Source organism: Giraffa tippelskirchi, chromosome 3 (assembly GCF_054371585.1).
Source record: "Giraffa tippelskirchi isolate mGirTip1 chromosome 3, T2T-mGirTip1v1.2.pri, whole genome shotgun sequence".
NCBI lineage: Eukaryota > Metazoa > Chordata > Mammalia > Artiodactyla > Giraffidae > Giraffa > Giraffa tippelskirchi.
The window spans coordinates 28,972,421-28,999,257 of NC_137277.1; the positions used below are offsets into that span (position 1 = coordinate 28,972,421).

Below are 26,837 nucleotides of genomic sequence, written 5' to 3' on the forward strand. Positions count from 1 at the left end.
CAGTTCCCTTAATTCTGCCTCTGACCCTCCAAACAGGCTCACCACCCAGTCTTCACAGCAAGAACTTGACTTTGCCTTCCTTCCGCCTCCCCTAGGTGCTCTCTCTATTCCCCCCACCCCTGCCTGCCCTTCCAGCTGCCTCCTCTTTCCCCTCCCCCACCTATCCCAATCCCTCCTTCGCTTCTGCTCACAGAGGGGTCTCCAGCAGACTCAACTGGATGGTTCGCCTGGCTGGAACACATGGGTTTCTCTGTTGTCTGCTCATCATAATCCAAATCCTTGTCACTGCTTTTCCTCATTCTTATTTCTCTGGGAGCCAGGAGGGTCCTGCCCTGGTCCCATGCGCTCCCCCTTCCTTCCCCACCCCGTTCCCTGCCCACAGCTTTTAGCGTACACCTGCGGCCTTAGGGACACCCCATCCACTTGGTCCTCCAGGCCTGGTCCAGGGCACCTGTTCCATGAAGATGCCCACACCTCCCGTTTTTGTTTTCTTCACTCTTCATGATGTGTTCTGAGTCACTGCACAGGAACTAGCCCCTTTGCTGGTTGTTGACCCTGAGAGCAGGCCGCCCACTCTGCTGTGACCCGTGTGCACCCTGGCCCGTGGATTTGGCACATTGCATGCACTGAGGGTGGACGCCCAGCTGGCAGTAAGCCTTCAGAGCACAGTGTCCAGGATGGTGGGAGCAGCTCTGGGGGCTGTGGTGAGAGGGGAGGGGCCCCAGGCTCTCTGTTCCACCTCCTCCCCATTCTCCCTCTCTGGGCTCCTTAACCATCAGGAAATGGCCCTAGAGCAGGATGGAGCCCCTGACCTGTGTGGTGGCCCGGGCTTCCTGCTCCAGGTCTCTGTTGATTTGAGGGTATTTTCATGCTGTCTCTCCGAGCGTCATGTGTGTTTGCAGAGGCTCTGGATACCTGCCTGCCTCATCTTCTAGAAGGATCCCCTCCACAGCCATATTTAACCAAGACTCTCTGGGGTTGGGAGAACTTATTTGTGGTTTTTCTCCTTCAGCTCAGGTATGGTTTACCTGGGCCAGAGTGTGAGGTCATTTGGGCCGTCCCGTCCCCCCCAACACAGACACTTCAATACCTTTCAGCAAATGTTTGTTCTCTGCCTTCCGTGCTGGGGAAGAAAGCAGACAAGGAGCAGGGGTCCTGCTGTCTTTCTGCCATCCCTAACCATTCTTCTGGCTCCACAGCAGTCCGTCTGCTTCATCTGAACACGGTGTGTGTGGGGTTGCCTGCCAGCGCTTGGGGTGGGCACCTGTGGATGTTCACCTGTTTGTATCTCTTCCCTCTGAGAAGGGAAGAACCTCCAGAGGTTTTTGTGCTGCTTTTGACTGTCTTTGGGACTTCCCTGGTGGCTCAGAGGTTAAAGCGTCTGCCTCCAATGCGGGAAACCTGGGTTCGATCCCTGGGTCGGGAAGATCCCCTGGAGAAGGAAATGGCAAACCACTCCAGTGTTCTTGCCTGGAGAATCCCATGGACGGAGGAGCCTGGCAGGCTACAGTCCACGGGGTCGCAAAGAGTCGGACACGACTGAGCGACTTTCCTTCCTGACTGTCTTTGAATTTCTTGTGTGTCGCTCTATCCTGACTTCTGTGTGCCATATAGTCCTTTTTGCGTTGGTTCCCAGTCTTTTAATTTACGAAAAAATCAATAATACATCCTGGTGGTCCAGTGGTTGACTCCCTGCTTCCAATGCACGAGGCGTGGGTTCCAGCCCTGGTTGGCCTGCACGCTGGGGGCAGGGGGTGGGGGTGTCTCAGCCAAATAAATACATAAAAATACACATAATATTTTAAAAACTTCATTATTTGAATGTGATTGATGGGCGGTGACCGCCCACGATCTTACACGGATCTCTGAAGCAGGACCGCGCCGGGACCAGAGGGCATCCGGGTTTGTCCACTCTGCGCTGTTCCCTCCAGCCCCGCCGCTCCGGCCCCGCTGCTGCCCGAGGAGGGGGGTGGGCAGGTGGGGCCCGCTCCGTGCTTTGCCGCTTTATGGCGCTCCTTCCCGAAAACGCATCTCTTCACTCTCTCTCCCCCACCTCTCTCAGCTCAAGCGGGCCAGCAGCGAGGACACACTCAACAAGCCCGGGGCGGCCGCCGCTTCCGGGGCAGCAGCTCGGCTGAAAAAGACGTCCACGTCCGGGGCCATCTCCGAACTCACCGAGAGCCGCCTGAGGGGCCCCTCAGGTAGGCGGGAGTGGGGACAAGGAGAGACTCAGGCGGCGGGGGCGGAGAGAAGGGGGCGGGCAGGTGGGAGGGTCTCAGGGAGGTGGGGGCAGGTGGGCGGGGTCCGGGGAGGGGCGGGGCACGTGTGGGGAGCCCAGGGCAGAGGAGCCCAGGAGGCCCTTTCTTGTCGGTTTGACAGCATCTCAGGGCTTCATTCCCCCTTCCCCTGTCAGGATCACTTTGAGTCAGGAGCTTTTAGGCGACAACATTCCACAACGGGGGGGTTTATATGTCTCGGGGAGACAGACACAAGGGGACACGGAGGCGGTGGGGAGCCTTGTGTGTCCTTCCGCCCCTTTGCTTGTCCGTCGCCTTGCACGTGTGGCCTTCATGGGGATCCAGGCAGGGTGGTACAGGCCGTGGGGCTGTCTTGGGGTCTTGGTGCTGCGGTGTAGACGAGTGCGTGGGCCCGCAGGTCCCTGGCCGAGCTGCCCAGCCTGCGTCCTGGGTGAAGATCTCAAGGCTGCTCGCAGTTGCTCAGACACTGGTGGCTGCTGAAAGCCGTGGGCATTCGCTGTGTTAGCAGTTTCTTGAGAAACAGAAAAGGGTTGTTTTTTTTTTTTTTAATCCATTATTCAGAGTATTGGAAACTTAAAACATCAAAGAATATATTTCATTTTCTTTTGCAGCATGTAGATAAGAAAGCTGAGCTTTCCGTGGTCCAACTCACAATACAGGCCCATAAATGATAGCAATGTATTGCTCAGTCGGCCAAGATGGGAACAGCTGAAATGTGCATTTATGATAGGGATTTAATGGTGGCCTGCTTATGACTTTTTCACTTTTACATAAAATATCACAGATTAAGTTTCCAAAGGTATATTTTAATTTACTCAGTTCTCAAAAAGTTGAATTGGTAAAGAATATATGTGACTATTTTTATGATGTGGGGGGAATGGCCTCATGTCTCTCTACAACGGTTTTACTTTTCGAAAGACTGGTTTCATACTAAATATACACACATTTGGTTTTTCTAAATAATTTTATTTATTTATTAATTTTTGGCTGCACTGAGTCTTCATTGCTGCACAGGCTTTCCTCCACTCGCGGCGAGCAGGGGCGACTCTAGTTGCTGTGCTCAGGCTTCTTCCTGCAGTGGGTTCTCTTGTTGCAGAGCACAGGCTCTAGCATGGGCTTCAGTAGTTGTGGCTCCCAGGCTCCAGAGCGCACAGTCAATAGTTGTGGCTCACAGGCTTAGTTGCTCCATGGCATGTGGGATCCTCCCATATCAGGGCTGGAACCTGTGTCTCCGGCATTGGCAGGTGGATTCTTTACCACTGAACCACCAGGGAAGCTTTCACACATTTTGTTTTTAAAATACAGCATATGAAAGTACAATATATTTTTATCAAGCCAGCCTAAGACTGTTTTTACAAGTTAACAAAGCACCACTAAAAAACTAACCAACTGACCTCACTCTCAAATATTGATGTAAAAACATGAGGTGAAAATTTTAGCAAGTAGAATTCAACAAATTAACAGCAACAGTGCATATCAAAACCAAGTGGATTTATGCCATCCAAGATTGGCTTACTAGGAGATTCAGGAATATAATCCATCACACAATATTAATAGGCTAAAGAAGAAAAACCATGAGGTCATCCTGATAGAGATGGAACATGCCTTGGACAAAAAAGAGCACTCTTTGATTTCACTTTCACTTCTAATTAAAAAAAAAAACTCTTGGTAGATTACAAGTGTATGGGTACTTCTTTAGTGATATGAAATGTATGTATCTCCAGCCACAACCAGCATTATGCTATATGGTGAAATCTTAGAAGTATTTCCATTAAAATCATGAATGACTTAAGGTTGCCCATCACCAATTTTTTCTGCAAGTATTAAGTTAGGCAGTGAGATAGGAGAGCTATAGGAGGGTGTTCATGTTAGAACATAATGGTGATTTTATGCAGACAATAACGTATGCTTAGAATTTCCTGAAAGTTGTATCATTACTAAAACTTTATCATGTCCTGAAAATCTGTTAGATACAAGGAGTTCAATGTGCGGCTGATTATAGAATGTGAAATACCAATAGCTTTCTAATCAGTAACTAGTTAGGAAAGATAATAACATAAGAAATAATTCCATTTATAAAGGAATGAAAAAGGTAAAATACCTAGTTCAGTTCAGTTCAGTCACTCAGTTGTGTCCGACTCTTTGCGACCCCATGAATTGCAGCACGCCAGGCCTCCCTGTCCATCTCCAACTCCCGGAGTTTACCCAAACCCATGTCCATCGAGTCAGTGATGCCATCCAGCCATCTCATCCTCCGTCATTCCCTTCTCCTCCTGCCCCCAATCCTTCCCAGCATTAGGGTCTTTTCCAATGAGTCAATTCTTCACATGAGGTGGCCAAAGTACTGGAGTTTCAGCTTCAACATCAGTCCTTCCAATGAACACCCAGGACTGATATCCTTTAGGATGGACTGGTTGGATCTCCTTGCAGTCCAAGGGACTCTCAAGAGTCTTCTCCAACACCACAGTTCAAAAGCATCAATTCTTCAGCGCTCAGCTTTCTTCACCGTCCAACTCTCACATCCATACATGACCACTGGAAAAACCATAGCCTTGACTAGATGGACCTTTGTTGGCAGAGTAATGTCTCTGCTTTTAAATATGCTATCTAGGTTGGTCATAACCTTCCTTCCAAGGAGTAAGTGTCTTTTAATTTCATGGCTGCAATCACCATCAGCAGTGATTTTGGAGCCCCCAAAAATAAAATCTTACACTGTTTGCACTGTTTCCCCATCTATTTCCCATGAAGTGATGGGACCAGATGCCATCTTAGTTTTCTGAACGTTGAGCTTTAAGCCAACTTTTTCACTCTCCTCTTTCACTTTCATCAAGAGGCTCTTTAGTTCTTCTTCACTTTCTGCCATAAGGGTGGTGTCATCTGCATATCTGAGGTTATTGATATTTCTCCCGGCAATCTTGATTCCAGCTTGTGTTTCTTCCAGCCCAGCGTTTCTCATGATGTACTCTGCATATAAGTTAAATAAGCAGGGTGACAATATACAGCCTTGACAGACTCCTTTTCCTATTTGGAACCAGTCTGTTGTTCCATGACCAGTTCTAACTGTTGCTTCCTGACCTGCATACAGGTTTCTCAAGAGACAGGTCAGATGGTCTGGTATTCCCATCTCTTTCAGAATTTTCCACAGTTTATTGTGATCCACACAGTCAAAGGCTTTGGCATAGTCAATAAAGCAGAAATAGATGTTTTTCTGGAACTCTCTTGCTTTTTCAATGATCCACCGGATGTTGGCAATTTGATCTCTGGTTCCTCTGCCTTTTCTAAAACCAGCTTGAACATCTGGAAGTTCACGGTTCACGTATTGCAGAAGCCTGGCTTGGAGAATTTTCAGCATTACTTTACTGGCATGTGAGGTGAGTGCAATTGTGCGGTAGTTGGAGCATTCTTTGGCATTGCCTTTCTTTGGGATTGGAACAAAAACTGACCTTTTCCAGTCCTGTGGCCACTGCTGAGTGTTCCAGATTTGCTGACATATTGAGTGCAGCACTTTCACAGCATCATCTTTGAGGATTTGAAATAGCTCAACTGGAATTCCATCACCTCTACTAGCTTTGTTCGTAGTGATGCTTTCTAAGGCCCTCTTGACTTCACATTCCAGGATGTCTGGCTCTAGGTGAGTGATTGGGACTTCCCAGGTAGCGTGGTGGGTAAAGAATCCACCTCCAATGCAGGAGATGTGGGTTTGATCCCTGGATAGGGAAGATCCCCTGGAGAAGGGAATGGCAGCCCACTCCAGTAATATTGCCTTGAGAATTCTGTGGACAGAAGAGCCACAGTCCATGGAGTCCCAAAGAGTCAGAGCATGCATGCACACAAACAATATGACCAGGGCCTATATTTTAAAAACTCTTAAAACTCTTTTTAAAGGACATATATGAAGGTATGCATAAGTGGAAGGGTATATACCTGGTTCTTGGATAAGACTAAATATAACAAAGATTAAATTTAGTAGATATATTAAATAAAACAGATGTCTGAAGTATCCTATGAATTTGTCTTCATCTCAGTTATAGTATCAGTGGGAATTTGAGAGCAGAAACACTGATAAGATGAGACCGATTTATATGAAACAGCATTTCTCAACCTCAGGCGATTTTGCCCTTCACCCCAATCCAGGGAACCACTGGCAGTCTGCAGACAGGTTTGGTTGGCATCACTGGGGGTGATACTGCCATCTAGTGGGCAGAAATCAGCGGTGCTGCTGAACTTTCTGCAAGGCACAGGATAGCCCCTCACAGAAAGGAAGGGTCCTGCCAGAAATGTCAGTAGTGCGCTGTTGATAAACCCTAATCTAGAAGAATAAATACTCTTGGATAACCAGGAAGTTTCTGAAACATCAGCGATCGGGGAGGACTATTCAGTGGAGCAGACAGTCCACAGGATTGGAGGATTCCGTGTAGGATTACAGTAGCATTTTCTATCAAGATGGATAATTCACTCACAAGTAATGACTGATTGGGTCTTTAGGGAAAAATAAAGCTGGACCCCTATCTCATGCCTCTCATCAGAATAAATTCCAAGTGGATTAAAATTTAAACCTTAAAAAGTGAAACCATGAACGTGCAGAGAGAAAACATCAAAGAATCAACTTTTGGTCTCTGCCTTGGAAAGAACAAGCACAAAAGGCAACTGGTGAAAAAAAATCATATAAATATTAAACACTGCTTTGTAAATAAGGGGAAATTATTTGCAAGACATGTGACAAAGGGGGCTTATTTACAATGAGTTTGTGTAAATCAATAAGAAAAATAGTACAAAAGAAAAATGGGTACTTCATATAAAAAGGAAATACAGATAGACACTAGAAAGATGCTGGGACTTACCTGGTGGTCTAGTGGTTAAGAATCTGCCTGCCACTGTAGGAGTACAGATTTGATCCCTGGTCCGGGAGGATCCCACATGCTGTAGGGCAACTAAGCCTGTCCACCATGACTACTGAGGCCGTGAGCCCTAGAACTTGCGCTCCACAACAAGACAACAGCAATGAAGACCCAGCACAGCCAACAGAAAAAAGATACTAAGTCTCACTTAGAGGTACAAAGATATAATTTGGAACAATAATTACGATATATGATTTCCCCTAACAGATTAGTAAAAATTAAAATGATTGAGGAACTTCCTTGGTGGTCCAGTGGTTAGGACCTTGTGCTTCCACAGCAGGGGACACAGGTTCAACCCCAGGCCAGGGAAGTAAGATCCCACATGCTATGCAGCACAGCCAAAATAAATTTTAAAAAAATAACTACAAAATGATTGATAATTTTTGATGTCGTTAAGGGTGAGGGGAGCCACACCACATATTGCTAATGACAAGGATAATCTGGTAAAATCTATCTATGCTTGAAACATGTATGATCTTTCACCAAGGATTTCTACCACTTAGCATTTAGCATTACTGATATACTTGAAAAAGAATGCCTATATACATGAACAAGATGTTCAGTTGTGGCATTATTATAACAGTAAAATACTGGAAAGCCCAAGTGTGTATCAGTCCAGGGCTGGTTGCATAATGAGATTTTGGTATAGCAGAATAGTATGCAGCCATGAAAATGGACACAGTAGATTTGTATGTACTGACAGGGAAAGATTATTACTAAGTGGGGAAAATAAGATGGTGTGTCTGACCTCATGTGTTTTGATTTTTAAATACATGATTTAATTTTTGAAATCATAACTGTTTTCCTGGAAGGATGTGGGGATGTTACTTTGAGGAGAGTATGGAAAGTGGTGGGGGAAGGAGACCTTCCATATTAGATCTATCTATACTGTTTCAAAATGTTAAAAACACATGCAGACATTGCTTTAAAAATTAAAAACAGAATCAGTTCAGTTCAGTCACTCAGTTGTGTCTGACTCTTCGCGACCCCATGGACCACAGCACGCCAGGCCTCCCTGTCCATCATCAACTCCCGGAGTTTATTCAGACTCATGTCCATTGAGTTGATGATTTCATCCAACTATCTCATCCTCTGTCATCCCCTACTCCTCTCACCTTCAATCTTTCCCAGCATCAGGGTCTTCTTCAATGAGTCAGTTCTTCACATCAGGTGGCCAAAGTATTGGAGTTTCAGCTTCAACATCAGTCCTTCCAATGAACACTCAGGACTGATTTCCTTTAGTATGGAATGGTTGGATCTCCTTGGTGTCCAAGGGACTCTCAAAAGTCTCCTTCAACACCACAGTTTAAAAGCATCAATTCTTTGGTGCTAAGCTTTCTTTATAGTCCAACTCTCACATCCATACATGACTGCTGGAAAAACCATAGCCTTGACATGACGAACTATAACCTAATTTTTTTTTTTTTGCTTTAGCCCAATCCTTCCTCTTCTACTTGTCTTTTAGTGTGTGTCTTAACCATTTGTTTGTCAGTAATTTATTTGCTTAATCACAGCACATGTTCTCTTTATTCAGGATTCTAGAGAAAGACTTTAGTTTTACTGGTTTCCACACTCCATGGGCTTTAGTTTTCCTATTCTCACATTGAGGAAATACGTACAGATCTTCAGCTCAACGATGTCATAGCAAAGGTCTGTGAATGCTTCATAAACTGTGATGGGCTATTTGGAATGTATTCCAACAGTTATCATTCAAATTCCTGAATATAATGAGATTACCTTGATTGTAATGAAATTACATCCTTTGACTTAATCAAGTTGGATTAAAAAAATTGCGCTTATCTCTGGAGCTTTTGGGTTTTAAGTGCAGGTAGTCCTCAATATTTTCATATCAGCTTTTGTACAGCTGGCACTTTTGTACATGGTCACATATCCCCAAACTGCCTCATTCCTGTGAATTCAGACCTGTGCATCAGCTGATGAGCCAGGTATTAGGAGCACTGGCTGGCAGGTCACCCATCAGCAGGTCTGTCTCTGCTGCAGGTGCCAGCGCCCCTGCCATTGTGCAGTCGTGTTAGGTGGTTCTGTGAATATCAGCTCACACTTTGTCTTTATTTTATGTGCATGAAAACCAGGGGAACAAGAGCACTGGCACTAGTAATAAGTGTGGGTTTTAATATCTCAGTACCATTGAGACAAAGAAGGAGGAGACTCACTGTTAGAAAGGGCACCCCCATCAGGAGCTCACTGGAGTCACCACCACTCTCTATAGATTCAGCTGTAAAGGCAAAAATGAAACTAAAGAAAAGAAGGAAAATGCTAGCAGTACGTGGTTGATTTCCTCCTATAGGAAAGATGTAATTATAAATTGTACATAAACACTTAGGGGACAGAATTCTTTTTATGGCCCTCAACATTTGGCTTTGGGACATGTTTTCGGTAATGGCGTGGGATGGTATAATCTGTGTTTTCTTTCAAGTGTATTAATTTTGGAAGCGATACTGTCGTGAAACAATTATACAGTGTTGTGGTTTTAAACTCATAGCAGTTAAACCTGTGATCAGCCTGTATTGTACCCTTTGCTGGGAATTGATCTGTCCTTGGGGAGGAGCCCTCAAACCTAGCACAGAAGAAAATGCTCACTCTTTAGGTAGTGCTGATCATATGATGGCATCTGCTGCTAACGCGCTGTCTAATCTGGGTGCTAGGGGAGCTTGGTGAAGGGGCTGGTTTGTCTCTGGGTTCTGGTGTCCAGGCCTGAGCATCCCCAGGGCCCTGTCACCATCTGCAGTACCCAGAGCAACCACTGGAAGGCAGGGAGGGGTCTGGACGGGGCAGGTGGTCCAGCCCTACCGGGTACCCTCCCCCACCCCACCCCGCGCCAGGTATTGGCCTCGCTCAACCTCAACACAGCCTCCAGGAGAAGGCAGTGTTTCGTCCAGATCACGACACTTCAGGGTGGTCACACGAGCGTTACTTTGTCTTCTCCATCCCCGTCCATTTCCACACTGAACACTTGCTCCTCCTAACTGATTTTGAATCAGTATTATAATATCTCTGTGGTAGAGCCCAGCCCAGACACCTGCTTCTTCCTTTCCTCCCTCCAATGTCTGTGATGCAGATATGGTCTTAACCAATGGGCATGGGCTTAGAGAATGGGGTGGCCCCTGGTGGTAGATGGGGGTCTTCCCTGATACCCCCTAACTGCACATCCCAGGGCCCCAAGAGATGCTGAGCCTTTTAGGTACCCCCTGCTAAATCTGCAAGGGGATCCCACCACTAGATGGCAGCCTCGTCCACACACTGACTCCTGTTCTGGGAGTCCCCACTCTGACTAGAGGTCCTTTTGACATTTCATGCAGTTAGGTCAACAAACATTTTTGAGTGCCTACTGTGTGTCTGACACTGTTTTAGGCAACAAGGCAACCTCAGGGGGCAGGACAGAGATCCCCCATCCATGGAGCTCCATGAACAGACATGGATGAGAACAGTGCGGGCACATGGCTGCAGCTGAGGTTGGAGGGGCTGAGGGCTGGGGTTGGAGGCTGAGGGAAGGAGGAGTGATTCACCCGACCTTGTTTCATTTACTTTTTATTTTTATTTTTAACTTTTAATTTTTATATTGCAGTATAGCATTCAGGTATGATCTAAATCAAATCCCTTATGATTATACAGTGGAAGTGACAAATAGATTTAAGGGACTAGATCTGATAGACAGAGTGCCTGATGAACTATGGACAGAGGTTTGTGACATTGTACAGGAGACAGGGATCAAGACCATCCCCATGGAAAAGAAATGCAAAAAAGCAAAATGGCTGTCTGAGGAGGCCTTACAAATAGCTGTGAAAAGAAGAGAAGTGAAAAGCAAAGGAGAAAAGAAAAGATATTCCCATCTGAATGCAGAGTTCCAAAGAATAGCAAGGAGAGATAAGAAAGCCTTCCTCAGAAATCATTGCAAAGAAATAGAGGAAAACAACAGAATGGGAAAGACTAGAGATCTCTTCAAGAAAATTAGAGCTACCAAGGGAACATTTCATGCAAAGATGGGCTCAATAAAGGACAGAGATGGTATGGACCTAACAGAAGCAGAAGATATTAAGAAGAGGTGGCAAGAATACATAGAAGAACTGTACAAAAAAGATCTTCACGGCCCAGATAATCACAATGGTGTGATCACTCACCTAGAGCCAGACATCCTGGAATGTGAAGTCAAGTGGGCCTTAGAAAGCATCACTACGAACAAAGCTAGTGGAGGTGATGGAATTCCAGTTGAGCTATTTCAAATCCTCAAAGGTGATGCTGTGAAAATGCTGCACTCGATACGTCAGCAAATTTGGAACACTCAGCAGTGTCCACAGGACTGGAAAAGGTCAGTTTTTGTTCCAATCCCAAAGAAAGGCAATGCCAAAGAATGCTCAAACTACCGCACAATTGCACTCACCTCACATGCCAGTAAAGTAATGCTGAAAATTCTCCAAGCCAGGCTTCTGCAATACGTGAACCGTGAACTTCCAGATGTTCAAGCTGGTTTTAGAAAAGGCAGAGGAACCAGAGATCAAATTGCCAACATCCGGTGGATCATTGAAAAAGCAAGAGAGTTCCAGAAAAACATCTATTTCTGCTTTATTGACTATGCCAAAGCCTTTGACTGTGTGGATCACAATAAACTGTGGAAAATTCTGAAAGAGATGGGAATACCAGACCATCTGACCTGTCTCTTGAGAAACCTGTATGCAGGTCAGGAAGCAACAGTTAGAACTGGTCATGGAACAACAGACTGGTTCCAAATAGGAAAAGGAGTCTGTCAAGGCTGTATATTGTCACCCTGCTTATTTAACTTATATGCAGAGTACATCATGAGAAACGCTGGGCTGGAAGAAACACAAGCTGGAATCAAGATTGCCGGGAGAAATATCAATAACCTCAGATATGCAGATGACACCACCCTTATGGCAGAAAGCGAAGAAGAATTGAAGAGCCTCTTGATGAAAGTGAAAGAGGACAGTGAAAAAGTTGGCTTAAAGCTCAACATTCAGAAAACTAAGATTATGGCATCTGGTCCCATCACTTCATGGGAAATAGATGGGGAAACAGTGCAAACAGTGTCAGACTTTATTTTTTGGGGCTCCAAAATCACTGCTGATGGTGATTGCAGCCATGAAATTAAAAGACACTTACTCTTTGGAAGGAAGGTTATGACCAACCTAGATAGCATATTTAAAAGCAGAGACATTACTCTGCCAACAAAGGTCCATCTAGTCAAGGCTATGGTTTTTCCAGTAGTCAAGTATGGATGTGAAAGTTGGAAGGTGAAGAAAGCTGAGCACCGAAGAATTGATGCTTTTGAACTGTGGTGTTGGAGAAGACTCTTGAGAGTCCCTTGGACTGCAAGGAGATCCAACCAGTCCATCCTAAAGGATATCAGTCCTGGGTGTTCATTGGAAGGACTGATGTTGAAGCTGAAACTCCAGTACTTTGGCCACATCATGCAAAGAGTTGACTCATTGGAAAAGACCCTAATGCTGGGAAGGATTGGGGGAAGGAGGAGAAGGGGACGACAGAGAATGAGATGGCTGGATGGCATCACCTACTCGATGGACATGGGTTTGGGTAAACTCCGGAAGTTGGTGATGGACAGGGAGGCCTGGCATGCTGCGATTCATGGGGTCGCAGAGAGTTGGACACGACTGAGCGACTGAACTGAACTGAACTGATAGCCAGTTAACGGTAGCTATACTGGTGGCTCAGACGGTAAAGAATCTGCCTGCAATGCGGGAGACCTGGGTTTGATCCCTGGGCTGGGAAGATCCGCTGGAGGAGGGAATGGCTAGCCACTCCAGTATTCTTGCCTGGAGAATTCCATGGACAGAGCAGCCTAGCGGGCTACCGTCCATGGGATTGCAAAAGAGTCGGATACCACTACTACTAGTCAATTAACAATGTTATGTTAGTTTCAGATGGGCAGCAAAGGGACTCAGTCATACATATACATGTATCCTCTCTCCCCCAAACTCCCCTCCCATCTAGGCTGCCACAGAACATTGAGCAGAGTTCCCTGTGCTATACATTTTAAATAGAGCAGTGTGTACATATCGATCCCAGACTCCCTAACTATCCCTTCCCCCCACCCTGGCAACCATAAGTTCGTTCTCTAAGTCTGTGAGTCTGTTTCTGTTTTGTATCATGTGTTAAGATTCTACTTATAAGGGATGTCATACGATATTTCGCCTTCTCTGTCTGACTTACTTCACTCAGTATGACACTAAATCCATCCATGTCTCTGCAAATGGCATTATTTCATTCTTTTAAATGTCTGAGTAGTATTCTGTTGTATATGTGAACCACATTTTCTTTATCCATTCTTCTGGACTTGACCTCATTTTAGAAGGAGCATTTTGGCTGCCTGTGCAGACTGGACTAATGGATGGGGGGAGACCCAATCAGAGCCTATGGCCAGTCCCTAGGAGAGAGCCTTTTCAAGGCTGAACAATATTCCCTTCTGTGTAAACCACATTTTCTTTATCCCTCCATCACTGACTGACCAGGAAGTAGCTTTAACTTCTGCAATGTCCAAGGTGATGCCACTGTGAGGAGGTTTTGAACTTGGTACTGCTATTATAAAGTCTTGGATTCTTTGAGGGTACCTGGCAGTTTCATGACCCTGTACTTCCCAGAGGTACATGGTCATCAGGGTTTGGTGGCTTTCAGGGTTCCTCTCTAGGAACCTGTGGTTCAGAGGAGGGCGCTCTCCCTACTTGTCCCTCCAGAAATACTGACTTTTTTGCAAAGTCTTTCCATCCAGAAATGTGGCCGCCTCTCTGAGCCTTCCTTTTTGTCTTTCTCTATAGTCCATATATTTCTTCTCCTTTTTCTTTTGTTTGTTGAGTTTACACCCAGGTTTATACTTGTATTACCTTTGTGGATGGGATTGCTTTTTCTTCTTTTTTAACGTGGAAAACTTCATGAACGTGCATGTCATCCTCCACACTAATCTTCTCTGTGTCCTTCCAATTTTAGGATGTGTGCTGCTGAGGTGAACATTCACTGTATTTTTTTAATTAGATATTTTTAAACTATCTAATTTGTAACTGACTCCTTCCCTCACTGGTACTGATGGTTTTCAGTTGATTCTCCATGATCTCCAAGTGGCCAATTCTATCAGCTGCAGATAACAAAGCCCTTTGTCTCCTTCATCCCTGTGGCTGTGTCTTTTCTTTCTCATTCCTGCTGTGTCCTGTGTATGACACTAGGGTTGTGTTAAATGCTAGTGATGTCCTTGTTCTCATTTTACTGTGATTGCTTTTGATCTTTCTCCGTTAAATCGGATGCAGAAAGTTGGCTTGAGGTATTGATTTGCAGGTTCAGTTCTTTTTCCCTCTTTTGCTTAAGAGTTTCTCGATTGGGTGGTAGATTTATTAAATGCCCTCAAGGCATTTTGTTATGACTTAAATTATTGGTTTTCTCTTTACCCTGGAACCTCCTTCAGGGAATTCAAATATGTGTATATTCTGTCTCCTGAGTATGTCTTCCCCATCATGTATTAATATTTTCTTTAATCCTTTTGATTACTTTCATGCATCCTCTGATTTTTTTTAAAGTTTATCATCTAATGTGCTTCGCTTTGTTTCTTTACTTCAGCTATTGTGTGTTTCATCTTTTGTCTGATTTATCTGATCTCAAATTGTTTCTTCTTCATAACCTCTTGCTGTAGCTTCACAGCTGTAAAAGCTCCTTGAATTTCAATGAGGATACACATTAGAGATTTTCTAAAATTTCCTGTTTCTTCCAGTAACTGTTTCATAGGTGCTTATTTATCTGGATTTCTCAGCTGGTTCCCTTCTTATGAATGGCCAAGACTTTCCAGATAGATCTAGTGATTTTCTAGAATCATCCATCTTTGCAGAGGGAAGTCTGTTGTATCACGTTCTGGGGGCTGTGTCCACACAGGTGACTTTCTTTCATGCTGAGACTCAGGGTAAACTTCTGAACAGTGACCCAATTTTCTCCCATCGGTGTCTTTACTCACTGGGGGATCAGATCCTCCCCCTTGGAGAAGCTTCTCCAGTTTCCTCACCTGTAAGACGAGGTCAACCACACCCATCTCAGGAAGTGGTGAGAAGGAAGTGCAGTGGCCTCTGTGAGGAAGCAAGAGTAGAGCCTAACATGGAGCTGTCTTTATGAAATGTGCTTTTCCTTGAAAACTGCCCTGCGTGACAGGACCTCAGAGTCAGGAATTATGGCGATTAGATAAACCCACCTGCCGTGGACTCTGTCTGGCACATCTTGCCCAGGAGCTCCCAGCTCTGCATTACGATGTGCTTTTTTTTTCCTTCCAAAGCTACCATCCTTGCACTTGGTCAACAATTCCTTTTTCAGTCAAAATTAAAGTTATCCCTTTTGGTTCGAAGCAGTAAAATTCGGGTCAGGTTTTGACTGAATATATGAAAGAATGGGCTTCCCAGGTGGCACTAGTGGTAAAGAACCTACCTGCCAATGCAGGTAGATGTAAGAGACACAGGTTTGATCCCTGGGTCAGGAAGATTCCCCTGAAGGAAGGCACGGCAACCCACTCCAGTATTCTTTCCTGGAGAATCCCATGGACAGGGGAGCCTGGTGGGCTGCAGGCCATGGGGTCATAGAGAGGACATGACTGAAGGGACTTAGCACACACACACATGCATGGAAGAATGTTCCAGCAGCCACAGCACATGAGAAGTGCTCAGCCCCAGGAAATGAAGAACTCCTAGTTACTGGAGTGAAGGTTTCATTTCACGCTAACTCCTTGATGGGGATGTTGGAGGGTAATTGAATCAGATCCTTACTGACGTCCTTCCTGACTTCAGGAGGTTGCTGTTAAGCTCAAAGACCCCCTACTGCATATCTTTTCTTGTCCTCTCCCACGTGGGAGACACTCTTCCGGGCCCTCAGGCCAAACCTGCGTTTCCACCCCAAAATGAACCTGCCTTCCGGAAACGCTCCCCCAACAGCCGATACTGTCCGTCCGTTCGTTCCGTCACCAAGTGTCTGTATCTTCTGAGTCCCAGGCCTCTTTCCAGGTGCCGGGGAGGCAGCCACGAGCAACACACAGAAAGCCCCAGTTCTCCTGGGTCTTCCACTGTGTTCTCGTTCTTGTGGGACTTTTCTGAATGATGCTCACCTCTCACTGCACGGGCTTCCAGCTTCCTCTAGCGTCTGACTCCTCCAACTGCAGTCACCCAAATCAGCTGTCCTGTTTTCTGTCAGCCTCCTTTCTTGAGCGTGTGGCTGTCTTTGTCACCACATTTGCCCACTTTTCATTTCCTCTGGGTTCCCCTGACCCAACCTGGCCTGGCATCTCTCACCTGAAAAGCACAGAGGCTTCTTGATTTGGGTTGGGCTGCAAAGGGTTCCCTCATCATTTATAGCAACTTTGAACATTTTTTAAAGTTGAGGTTTCTTGGGCTCCAGTATCACTGTGGATGGTGTCTACTACCATGAAATTAAAGACACTTGCTCCTTTGAAAAGAAAGCTATGACAAAGCAGTATATTAAAAAGCAGAGACATCATTTTGCTGACAAACGTCAGTATAGTCAAAGCTATGGTTTTTCCAGTAGTCATGTACAGATGTGAGAGTTGGACCATAAAGAAGGCTGAGTGCCGAAGAATTGGTGCTTTTGAATTGTGGTGCTGGAGAAGACTCTTGAGAGTCCATTGGACTGCAGGGAGATCAAACCAGTCCATCCTAAAGGAAATCAACCCTGAATATTCATTGGAAGGACAGATGCTGAAGCTGAAGCTCCAATACTTTGGCCACCTGATGCAAAGAGCTGACTCATTGGAAAAGACCCTGATGCTGGGAAAGATTGAGGGCAGGAGGAGAAGAGGGAAACAGAGGATGAAATGGTTGGATGACATCATCAACTCAATGGACATGAATTTGAGCAAACTCTGGGAGGTGGTGAAAGACAGGGAAGCCTGACATGCTGTAGTCCATGGGGTCGCAAAGAGGTGGACACAACTGGGTGACTGAATAATACCTCCTGTCTTAACAGGTCGCTTTCATCCAGTCTTTTCAGACCATTCAGAGTGGCTTTTGAGGAAGCAATGTCTCTCTCTCTTTCTGCACTCCTGTTTCATTGGTTTACAGAATAATTAAGTTATGTAAATAAGATCATTGGTACAACTAGCATGAACAGGGTTGAAACAATCTACCTACTCTCAGTATGCGGACATCCCAGGTGGAGGGGCTGAAGTGCATGCTTGTTCTGGGAGGAGCCTCCCAGCTGCCAGTGCCCAGGACACTGGTCAGTGCACCCTGTTCAGATGGGCGCCTCAGTGATCTTGGCGTGTTGGCTGTGGGTCAGTGCTGGAGGAGGGTGGATGAGAGGGCAGGTTTTGCAGCAGCAGGGCCCTTGTCCTGAGCTGCAGCTTTGGCCGGCCCAGCCCCGTGCTCAGACACCTCAGACAAGATCTCTACCTTGGCTGCATAAGGGCCTGGGGCAGAGCTCCTGCCTGGACCCAGCGCACTCCCGCTGTAGCCGTGTCCTGTCCTGTTCTTGCCTTGACTCCAGTCCTTGGCTACAGTGGGGCTGGTTCTCCAAACACACTCAGGACTTTGTTTGTCCTGATGAGCCAGACCTGGCCCTGCCGCTGAGCCTGCTCCTCCAGGATGCTCGTCCGTGCCTGGAGCCCCTACCCTCTCTGCTGCCCACCTCCTGCCACACTGGGTGTTGACAGCAGTTCTGATCACCAGGAACAGACCAGCTCGTAAGCATCACCTCCTCCTGGAAGCCTTTCTGGATCCCTCGGCGGGCTGTGCTTTTTTGCCTTTTAAGGACATGCTGCTTGTGTCCTTCTGTCCAGCCCTCCTGGGTCCTGCCCAGGACCCAGCTCTGTCTTTCCTCCTCATTCTCTGCTGCTCCCAGGACCGTGTTGGACCTGCTGGCAGCACACTCAGGAAGAAGGCCCATCCTGCTCGGGGTGAGGCTTCTCTCTTCCCTTTCATCTCATCTTCTTCAAAGTGTGTATCTTTCTAGCCTTGATTCTTGGTAGCGAGGCACCCCTGAACTTCAGTCACGCTAATTGACTCACAGTGAGGACGGGGCTTTTTTTAGTTCAGAAATAATTCATAGAGTCTTGAAGCCTCATCTATTTATCTCCCTTGGCTTAAAAACCCAGCTTTATGGAATTGTAATTTACATATTCTCAAATTCACCCATTTAAGATGTGCAGGCTGATGATTTTTACTCAATTTTCCGAGTTACAACCATCCACCACAACTGGGCTTTAGAATGTTCCTGTCACACTGGAAAGATCCCTTGAGTCGTTTCCAGTCAATTCCTATTTCACTCCAGCTGCAGGCAACTGTTTTCTGTCCCTATAGATCCACCCTCAACTTCGCGTGCTGCCTTCTGGAGCATCCTTCAGACCAGCATATACGCTGTTTGCCTGAGGAATTTCTTCTGATTCAATTACTACACTTCATTTGTCACCCTCTCTTCAACTCTCCCTGTGCTTAAGTTTCTCTTGGTTTCTCTTTGTATGAACCTCGTTGGCCTTTGACTTATTAGGGAACCCGAGTTTCCCCCTTCCTTTAGAAAATGGAAAACTTGGGAGTGTTGTGTACAAAACAGGTACTGGATAGTATTGACTGAGTAAAGCAGCCTTAGCCCCTCACTCCTTGGACTTCCAGAAACCATTGAGGGGAAGTTTGAAGTGAGGTGAAGTCAAGTTATAGTAATAAGTGAGCCGTGATACCCTGTGATCTACCTAGTCTTCCTCAACTTTCTTCCTTCAAACATCGGCAACCACTGATCTTTTTACTGTCTTCATAGTTTTGCCTTCTCCAGAATGTCATATGGGGTTTCCCAGGTGACTCAGTGGCAAAGAATATGCCTGCCAATGCAGGAGACACAGGAGACTTGGGTTTGATCCTGGAGATGGGTATGGCAACCCACGCCAGTATCCTCGCCTGGAGAATCTCATGGACTGAGGAACCTGGTGGGCTATAATCTATGGGGTCTAAAAGAGTCTGACATGACACAGAGACTCAGCATGCACACAGAATGTCATATGATTGGAATCATACAGGATGTAACCTTTTCAGACTGTCTTCTTACACTTTGCAATCTACATTTAAGGTTCCTCCATGTCCTTCTGTGGTTTGACAGCTCCTTTCTTTTTAACTCTGAATAATAATATGGATGCACCACAGTTTCTGCATCCACTTATCTATTCACCACCTTGCATTTGAATGGTGTGTGAAGGATGTGTGATGGATGTTATGTGGTGAGGATTTGTTAACTTTTGTAACAAACTGCCAGGTTATCTTCCCAAGGGGCTGCACCATTTTGCATCCTCACAAGCGATGAATGAGAGTTCCTGTTGCTCTGTATCATTGCCAGCATTTGATGTTGTCGGTGTTTGGGATTTTCGCCATTCTAATACATGTGTTGTGGTATGGATCAAGATTTTTTAAAATCTTGGTACAAGCAGAAATTTGAAGTTTGATTAGGTATTTGGTAAGAGATTGTTGTCAATTTTTTTTAGTTGGGATAATGAACTGTGGTTTGGTTTTGTTTTTCTGAAGAGTCCTTATCTTTGGAACACAAATTGAAACATTTGCCAATGAAATAGGATATCTGTGATTGCTTCACATTACTTGGGAATGGGGGGACAAATGGATGAGGTATTTGAAACAAGGTTGACTATGAATTGATGTGTTGAAACTGGGTTGATAGAGGATCATTATGACACTGCTTTCTATTTTTTGTATATGTTAGAAATTTTTAATAATAAATATTTAAAATTAAAGTAGCTCATGTTATTAAAAAACGGTGGGCTCTTTGGTGTTTAGTAAGAATTTCAGCCTGTCTTCTAGCACCACCTTCAGAGTAAGCTCAGTCCTTAATGGCATCGTGGAGAAGGAAGGAATATTTGTTCAACAATCGTACATGTACTGGGTTAGTATTTAAAGGATCCTCCTAGAAACTAAAGAATCTTCTGGTAATATACACAATTTTACCTGACATTATTTAGAGAATATATGTGATTTTTTTCAAAGTGAATTTTTTAAATTACAAAAGCAAAAGCAGTACAGTATGCACTCGAGCCAAATAAAAAATATGGCGAAGCAATAATAATAATAAAAAGAACATAAAGGACATAGAATCTCACCCATTGCATTCAAAGAGAGGCACTCATTCTTCATCAGAACCTTGAGGTATAACTTTCCATCTGTGTGTTTGTGTTCAGATGTTTTTTGTTTGTTTGTTTATAAACAAAAAATAAGATTTATGTCCTTGATATATATACCGTTCTGCTTTCTAGGGTAGCACGTCTGACACATTGTTCAGGGGGCCGCATAGGCACCATTGTATGGTTGTGTTATCATTTATTTAACTATCATTTATTAGCCCCAGTGTTAAGGACTTCCTTGGTATCTCAGACGATAAAGAATCTGCCTGCAATGCAGGAGACCCGGGTTCTGATCTCTGGGTCGGGAAGACCAGACTGAGCAACTTTTCTCTTTCCATGTTAAACACTGAAGGTTTTTCCCAACTTTTTGCTGTTACAAACAGAAGGGGTCCTTATGTTCAATGAAGATTCCTAAAAACCTTTTTTTTGCCCCCGGTCTTCCTTAAATAACCATTTCAGATAGAGATAAAATAGGAAATACATAATTCCAGGGGTTTTTTTGGAGACAATTCAGGAAATTTTAATATGGACTGTGTTGTTGTTTAGTTGGGATCAAACCAGAGTTGGCAGGCAGATTCTTTACCGCTGAGCCACCAGGGAATCCCATGGACTGTGTACTATACACTATTTTGAAAGTACTATTTTTCGTAGGTTTGATCGTGGTATGGTAGGAGAGTTCAGGAGATTGTGCTGGAACTAGCTGGAGGTGAAATGTAACGATGTCACGTTGTTTGCAACATACTTCAAATGAGTCAATGAAGAAGAAAATGGAGAGGGATCAAGATAGAGGCAAATGTGGTAAAATGTTTCCAGTTTGTAAAACGAGGTGATGGATATCAAAGGTGTTCACTTAGTATTCCCTTTAGTGTTCCCTGTAGTGTTCTGGCCCAACTTTTCTATGAATCTGAAAATGTTCACAATGAAAGTTCAGACAATAAAGAAGGCTTTCCCCTCCTTAATTTTATAAAATATTCATCCATGTTTACTTCCAGAACTTTTATATTTTCATATTTTACCTTTAAATTTATATTGAATTGGAATTTATTTGGGGCATAAAGAGGGAGATATGACTGTTACTTAATTTGAAGTGCTACTTTATGTTTAATTCTTTGGGGAATTTCCGTTCTGTTGTAACCACACTGTTTTTCTGATGTAATTTTATGGCATGTTTTTCTCTCTTTTTTTAAAAAAGATATTTCTTTATTTTTGGCTGTACTGGGTCTCCGTTGCTACAAAGACTTTCTCTAGTTGCCGTGAGCAGGGGTCACTGTTTGTTGCAATGCTTGGGCTTCTCATTGCGGTGGCTTCTCTTGTTGTAGAGCACAAACTCTTGGCGAGTGGGCTTTAGTAGTGGTGGCGCATGGGCTTCATTGCTCCATGGCACGTGGAATATTCCCTGACCAGGGATTGAACCTCTGTCCCCTGCATTGGTAGGTGGACTCTCAATCACTGGACCACTAGAGAAGCCCGCATGTTTTTATTTCTAATAAGGCAAATCTCTCCTCTTTATTCTCCCTCTTGCAAACTTTCTTAGGCTTTCTGATGCTTTATTCCTCCAGGTGAGTCTTGGAGTAAACATATCAAGTTCATGATTCATTTGAATTTTGATAAAATTATATGTTTTAACTATTTGGGCAGACTTGTTGTCTTTATAATGTTTACTCTTTTCATTTCAATGACATAGTATTTCCATGGAGAGCAAAGAATCCTTCAGAAGCTAAGTGACCATCACAGAACTATTTTGTTTGTTTGAGAAGTTAGTGGCATATTATAGAGTAAGTAAATATATTATTTACTTTAGTATTTATTAGATGTGGATGCGAAAAGGACCAAGACAGCATTCTTGCCACTCGTGGAGTTAACAGTGTAATAAGAAGAGTTTAAGTAACGTGGTTCTGTGGGGAAACACAAGTATTTCCAAGGACAGCAGCATCAAAAGGGAGTATTTGATGCTGGCTGGGGTGAGCAGGCCCCCAGGGGAAGTGATACCTGACCACGAATTTAGAGCAGAGAACCCGCATCTTCCAGGTAGCCAGGTTACAGCAGAGTTAAACCAGAGGGAAGAGAGCAGATAGGAAAGCGTAGGGGCTGAGACAGGAGGGTGTGTGCAGGGCATCACAGCTGGCTTCGTGTTGCTGGGAGATACAGGGAGGCTGTACTATTATTTTATTTTTAATATTTATTTATTTGGCCACCCTGGGTACCCCGGGTCTTAGTTGAGGGATCTTTAGTTGTGGCATGTGGGATCTAGTTCCCTGGGGACTGAGCCCAGGCCCCCTGCATTGGGAGCGAGGAGTCTCAGCTCTTGGAGCACCAGTAAGTCCCAAGGGATGGTGTACTTTTGAAAGTAGTTTTGAGGCCAGAGTAACAGGGTGGGAGTGTGCAAGATGATACCATGCAGGAGAACTGGGGACTTTATGCTACCGGTAGAGGAGAGCCCCAGATGGCTCGAGTGGTAAAGAAACCTCCTGCCAATGCAGGAGACGTAAAAGCGGTGGGTTTGATCCCTGGGTTGGGAAGATCCCCTGGAGAAGGAAATGGCACCCCACTCAAGTATTCTTACGTAGGAAACCCCATGGGCTAGAGGGCTATAGTCCATGGGGTTGAAAAAGAGTCAGACATGACTGAAGCGACTTAGAGGCTATAAACTTACTCATCCATTCATCTGCTGCTCTCGTGATATTTGCACTCTGCTAGAGAGACAGTAAACAAGTCCACTAAACAGTGGAAAGTGTCACAAGGTCCACAAAGCCAGGAAGTGTGTGTGTTGAGGGTCTGATTTACTCTTTCATGTGGTAAGACAAGAGAAACCCCTCCTAAGCGAACAAATGGTATTTGACGAGAGATCTAGGAAGTGAGAGGTCTGTGTAATGTTGGAATGTGGGGGAGAGCATTTGGGTCAGAATGCAAAAGCCCTGGGGTGGGAGCACCTTGGCTGATCTGGGGAACAGCGAGGAGGTGCTGCAGCAAGACCGGTGGGGGGCGAGGGCAAGTCCACAGTGGAGGAGGGGAGGGAATTCAGGGCCTTGGAGGCCATGGTAAGGGCTTGGGTTTTCCTCTGAGAGACAGAAAGAGCATGTAAGTCGGGGGGCTTGACCTGGGTCTTACAAGCGTCACTCTGTCATGTGAAGGTCAGACCATAAAGAGGCAGGGGCAGAAGAAGGGAGGCTGGAGCGGAGGCGGTGGCAGAGATACTGGTGGGAGGTGACTATGGGCTGGACCGGGTGGCAGCGGTGGAAGCTGTGAGCGGTGCTGAGAGATGGTGGCATTGACCACATAGGATCCTGACACATCCTGTTTACGGAGATGAGGAGACTGTGTGAGACATCGATGGTAAAAAACCTAGAATTGGGTTTTGTTCCCACTAAACTGAGGAACCCAAGTTGGAGGCATCAAGACGGTAGTTGGATAGATGAATCCGGAGTTCAGAAGGCAGGACCAAGCTTAAGACACACAAGCAGCCACAGCTTGGCTGCAAAGGCCAAGTTAGAGGCCCTGAGCAAATTGGATGGAGGTGACCAGCCATTAGAGTATTCAGTGTCCAGAGGTCACAGAGATGAGGAGAAAGAAAGGAAGGGGACGGAGAGGAGGACGCCAGAAGAGGCAGAAAACTAAATGTGCTCTCACGGAAGCGGAGGGAATAAACTGTTGTGAGGATCCAAGTGACCAGGGCGACCTGAGATGCTGAATGAGAGCTGAAGTGAACCAGTGTTCAGGGGGTGCAGGAGCTGGAAACCGCCATCCTGCTTATGATTTTTTTCCGATTATGTATTTTCACTGCCAGAATTAGTGAGTTCTAAGCGTTTTCACCGCAAGGCTGACTATGAAAGTTGTTTAGGGTGATTTCCGTAACTCAGTCATTTCAGAGAGCAGATCCTGCTCATGACTGGCTTGCATTTTTATTTTTAGTGGCAGCATTCATCGTGGAGAATGTTGTTAGAGCGTCTTCCTCACCACCTCCGCCTCAAAACTTGCTGTTGGTCTACTCATTCATCCCAAAACTTAACTCAGAACTTACCCAGAAATACTTAGGAAGCGCCTGTCATATACAATCCCAAGTTTTCCCCCATGGTCTGATATCTCACGCGCAGGACTGTGCCTTCCTCGTGACACCTGGCCTCGGCCTCCCCGCAGTGGGGTTTTTCCAGCCCGCAGTGTCCTGCTGCAGTTCCCAGCGGCCGCCCCTAGAGGCCGGAAGTCGGGCGGCGGGCGGGAGCCCCAGAGAGATATGCAGATTAGGGGGCTGGGCAGCCCGAGTCGAGGTGGACGGCCTCCGGGGGGAGGGGCGGTATGCAGATGAGGTGGGTGGGGCATGCGGGTGCGCGGGCCGCGGGAGTCGAGGTGGGCGGGCCGCATGCAGATGAGTGAGCGCTGAGCGGCCGGCGGCTGCGGGGACTGAGGCGACGGCCCTTTCTTTGACTGGAGCGGACCCGCCAGACGCAGCCGCTTCGTCAGCCCGAGCCGGCGCGAGCGGCCGCGCGGTGGACGCGCCGTCCGAGGCGGCCGCCCGGCCGCTGCCCTAGGCGGCCAAGCCATGGGCAACCACTCGGGGCGGCCCGAGGATCCCGAAGCAGGTCTGTGCTGCGTACCGGGGGTCGCCGCGCCCCCTCGTGGCCGGGCGCCCTTCCCCCACCGCCCCGGGCTGGGCCGCGCTGCCCGCGGGCGCCGGGGAGCGCGAAGGCGAAGTTCTCGGGCGTGAGTCCCGCCTCTGGAATGCGCAGCGGGGGTGGCGGGCTCACCGGTGCCCACGCCTCAACCGGGGAGCACCGCCAGCTCACCTGGCGCCCGGACGGGCGGAGGGGGGTCGGGGGGAGGGTCCGGGGGCTCCCCCCGGGGGCTCCCCCCGCGCCCGTGTCACACACTTTCCGGAGCCCAGTGGACGGTGCGAGAGGTCAGCAGGTCTGTTACTCACCCTCAGACCGGGGGCCGGACGGTGACTGTTGCTCACTCAGAATAGCGGGGGCCAATTCCAGGACCCGTGCTTCCGGTCCTCACACGGGCGCAGCTCAGAGACGGCTGGCCTCGTCCTCAGCCCTGAGGGTCAGCCTGGCCTCCCGCAGACCTAGACGCTGCTGGCCGCAGGGTCGCGTTTGCGAACGAATAAGATGTTTCTGCCCTGTCACACACGCCAACGGTTTACTTCAGCGTCCCCAAGTGCGTGCTGGCTGGCCAAGGAGATGGTCCATATCGGGCTGGAGTCTGGGGCCGGCAGGTGACTGGTCTGTGAATCTGGGACAGAGTCAGAACTCGAAACTCTTTTTCCAAGGGGTGATTTTTGAATTTGAATTTGAATGAGGAAATTGCCCCGGCTTGTCCAGGTGACTTGTCCCTCAAATCTGAGACAGGGCTGTCATTAAGACCTGGGTCTCTTAGCCTTGGTTCACTGGTCTCCACTCACCTGGGCAGGGAGGCCAGGCAGGGGCAGGCAGTGTCCTTGAGGCTGGGAGGAGGCGGCTCTGATACATTGGACTGGTACAATCAGGATGGGAAACTTGGCCACAAGTGGAGACCATGGAGGAAAAAACTATAAAGATGGGGTTACTGCATTGATTATGAAGGGGTGACTTTCTAAACTGCACAGCACTCATCCAGCCTTCTTTGGGCAAAATAGCCAATATTTGCAAATTAATGCACGTTTGCCTGTGTCATAAACAGCCCTGCGATAAGCTATTAGGTAAGGGCTTCCCTGGTGGCTCAGCAGTAAAGAATCCTCCTTCCAGTGCAGGAAACTCAGGTTTAATCCCTGGGTCTGGAAGATCCCCTGGAGAAAGAAATGGCAACCCACTCCAGTTTTCTTGCCTGGGAAATCCCATGGACAGAGGAACCTAGTGGGCTATAGTCCATGGGGTCATGAAGAGTCGAACATGACTGAACAAGAAAAGAATATGTAACATTTTAAACACATCTCATAATATCCACTTGCCCTGTGTATTATTTCCTTGGTGTCAAAACTATAAAGAGACTCTGCCCCTTGTTAGTTTTTAAGTGTTATTTGGGTGCTTGTGTTCCAGTTTCTAAGTGACCTTGCTTTTGAAAGCGATCTAATGAATAGCGGATGAAAAAGCCATTTTTATGGCAGTGACTTATTTTATCGCACTTTTCTGAGTGCATACGATTTCAGTATGGGAACTCAAGTCTGATTTGCTGCAAGTAAACATACCCAGTTAGAAAGTCTTAGGAAAGACTGTCATGCTAGACTAGTCAGCTGAAAATGTGCATATAACTTTAAGTGATCTCTGTGCTGTGATGAAATGCTATAGAATGCACCAATGAGATCCCGGAAATGAGAGTTTTGTTAAAGATTAACACATCCTCAATCTGCTTTACCACCTTGCATGAGGCTGGGAGGGCAGGGCCTCTCACTGGCAGGTGTGGTGCATTGGACTAGACTCAGAGCAAGTGCTTCGAGGGTCCTCAGAGCAGGGGGCCCAAAGGTGAGCAGTGGAGGTGAGGAGGAGACAGGCACAGCAACACCCACGCCTGATTTCTATACCAGTCCTATGTCAGCTTTGTCCTTTGAGGTGCAGACCCTTAAACGAATCCGGA

At 46.4% G+C, this 26,837-nt stretch overlaps 1 protein-coding gene across 24 annotated transcripts in view; it reads left to right on the forward strand.

The window, feature by feature from the left end:
- Positions 1 to 26,837, forward strand: part of SPECC1 (sperm antigen with calponin homology and coiled-coil domains 1) — a 200,684-nt gene that overhangs the window by 61,140 nt on the left and 112,707 nt on the right. For 10 of the 24 annotated variants that reach the window (XR_014080480.1, XM_081583727.1, XM_081583729.1 and 7 more), the window contains exon 3: positions 2,063 to 2,201. Coding sequence is in view for 14 of the 24 variants with exons in the window: in XM_081583727.1 (XP_081439853.1) it covers positions 2,063 to 2,201 (139 nt within the window). In the remaining 10 variants the exon portion in view is untranslated. Of the gene's footprint in view, positions 1 to 2,062; positions 2,202 to 24,649; positions 25,504 to 26,837 lie in introns of those variants that run through there. The other 14 variants (XR_014080484.1, XR_014080482.1, XM_081583733.1 and 11 more) reach the window with 6 other exon arrangements.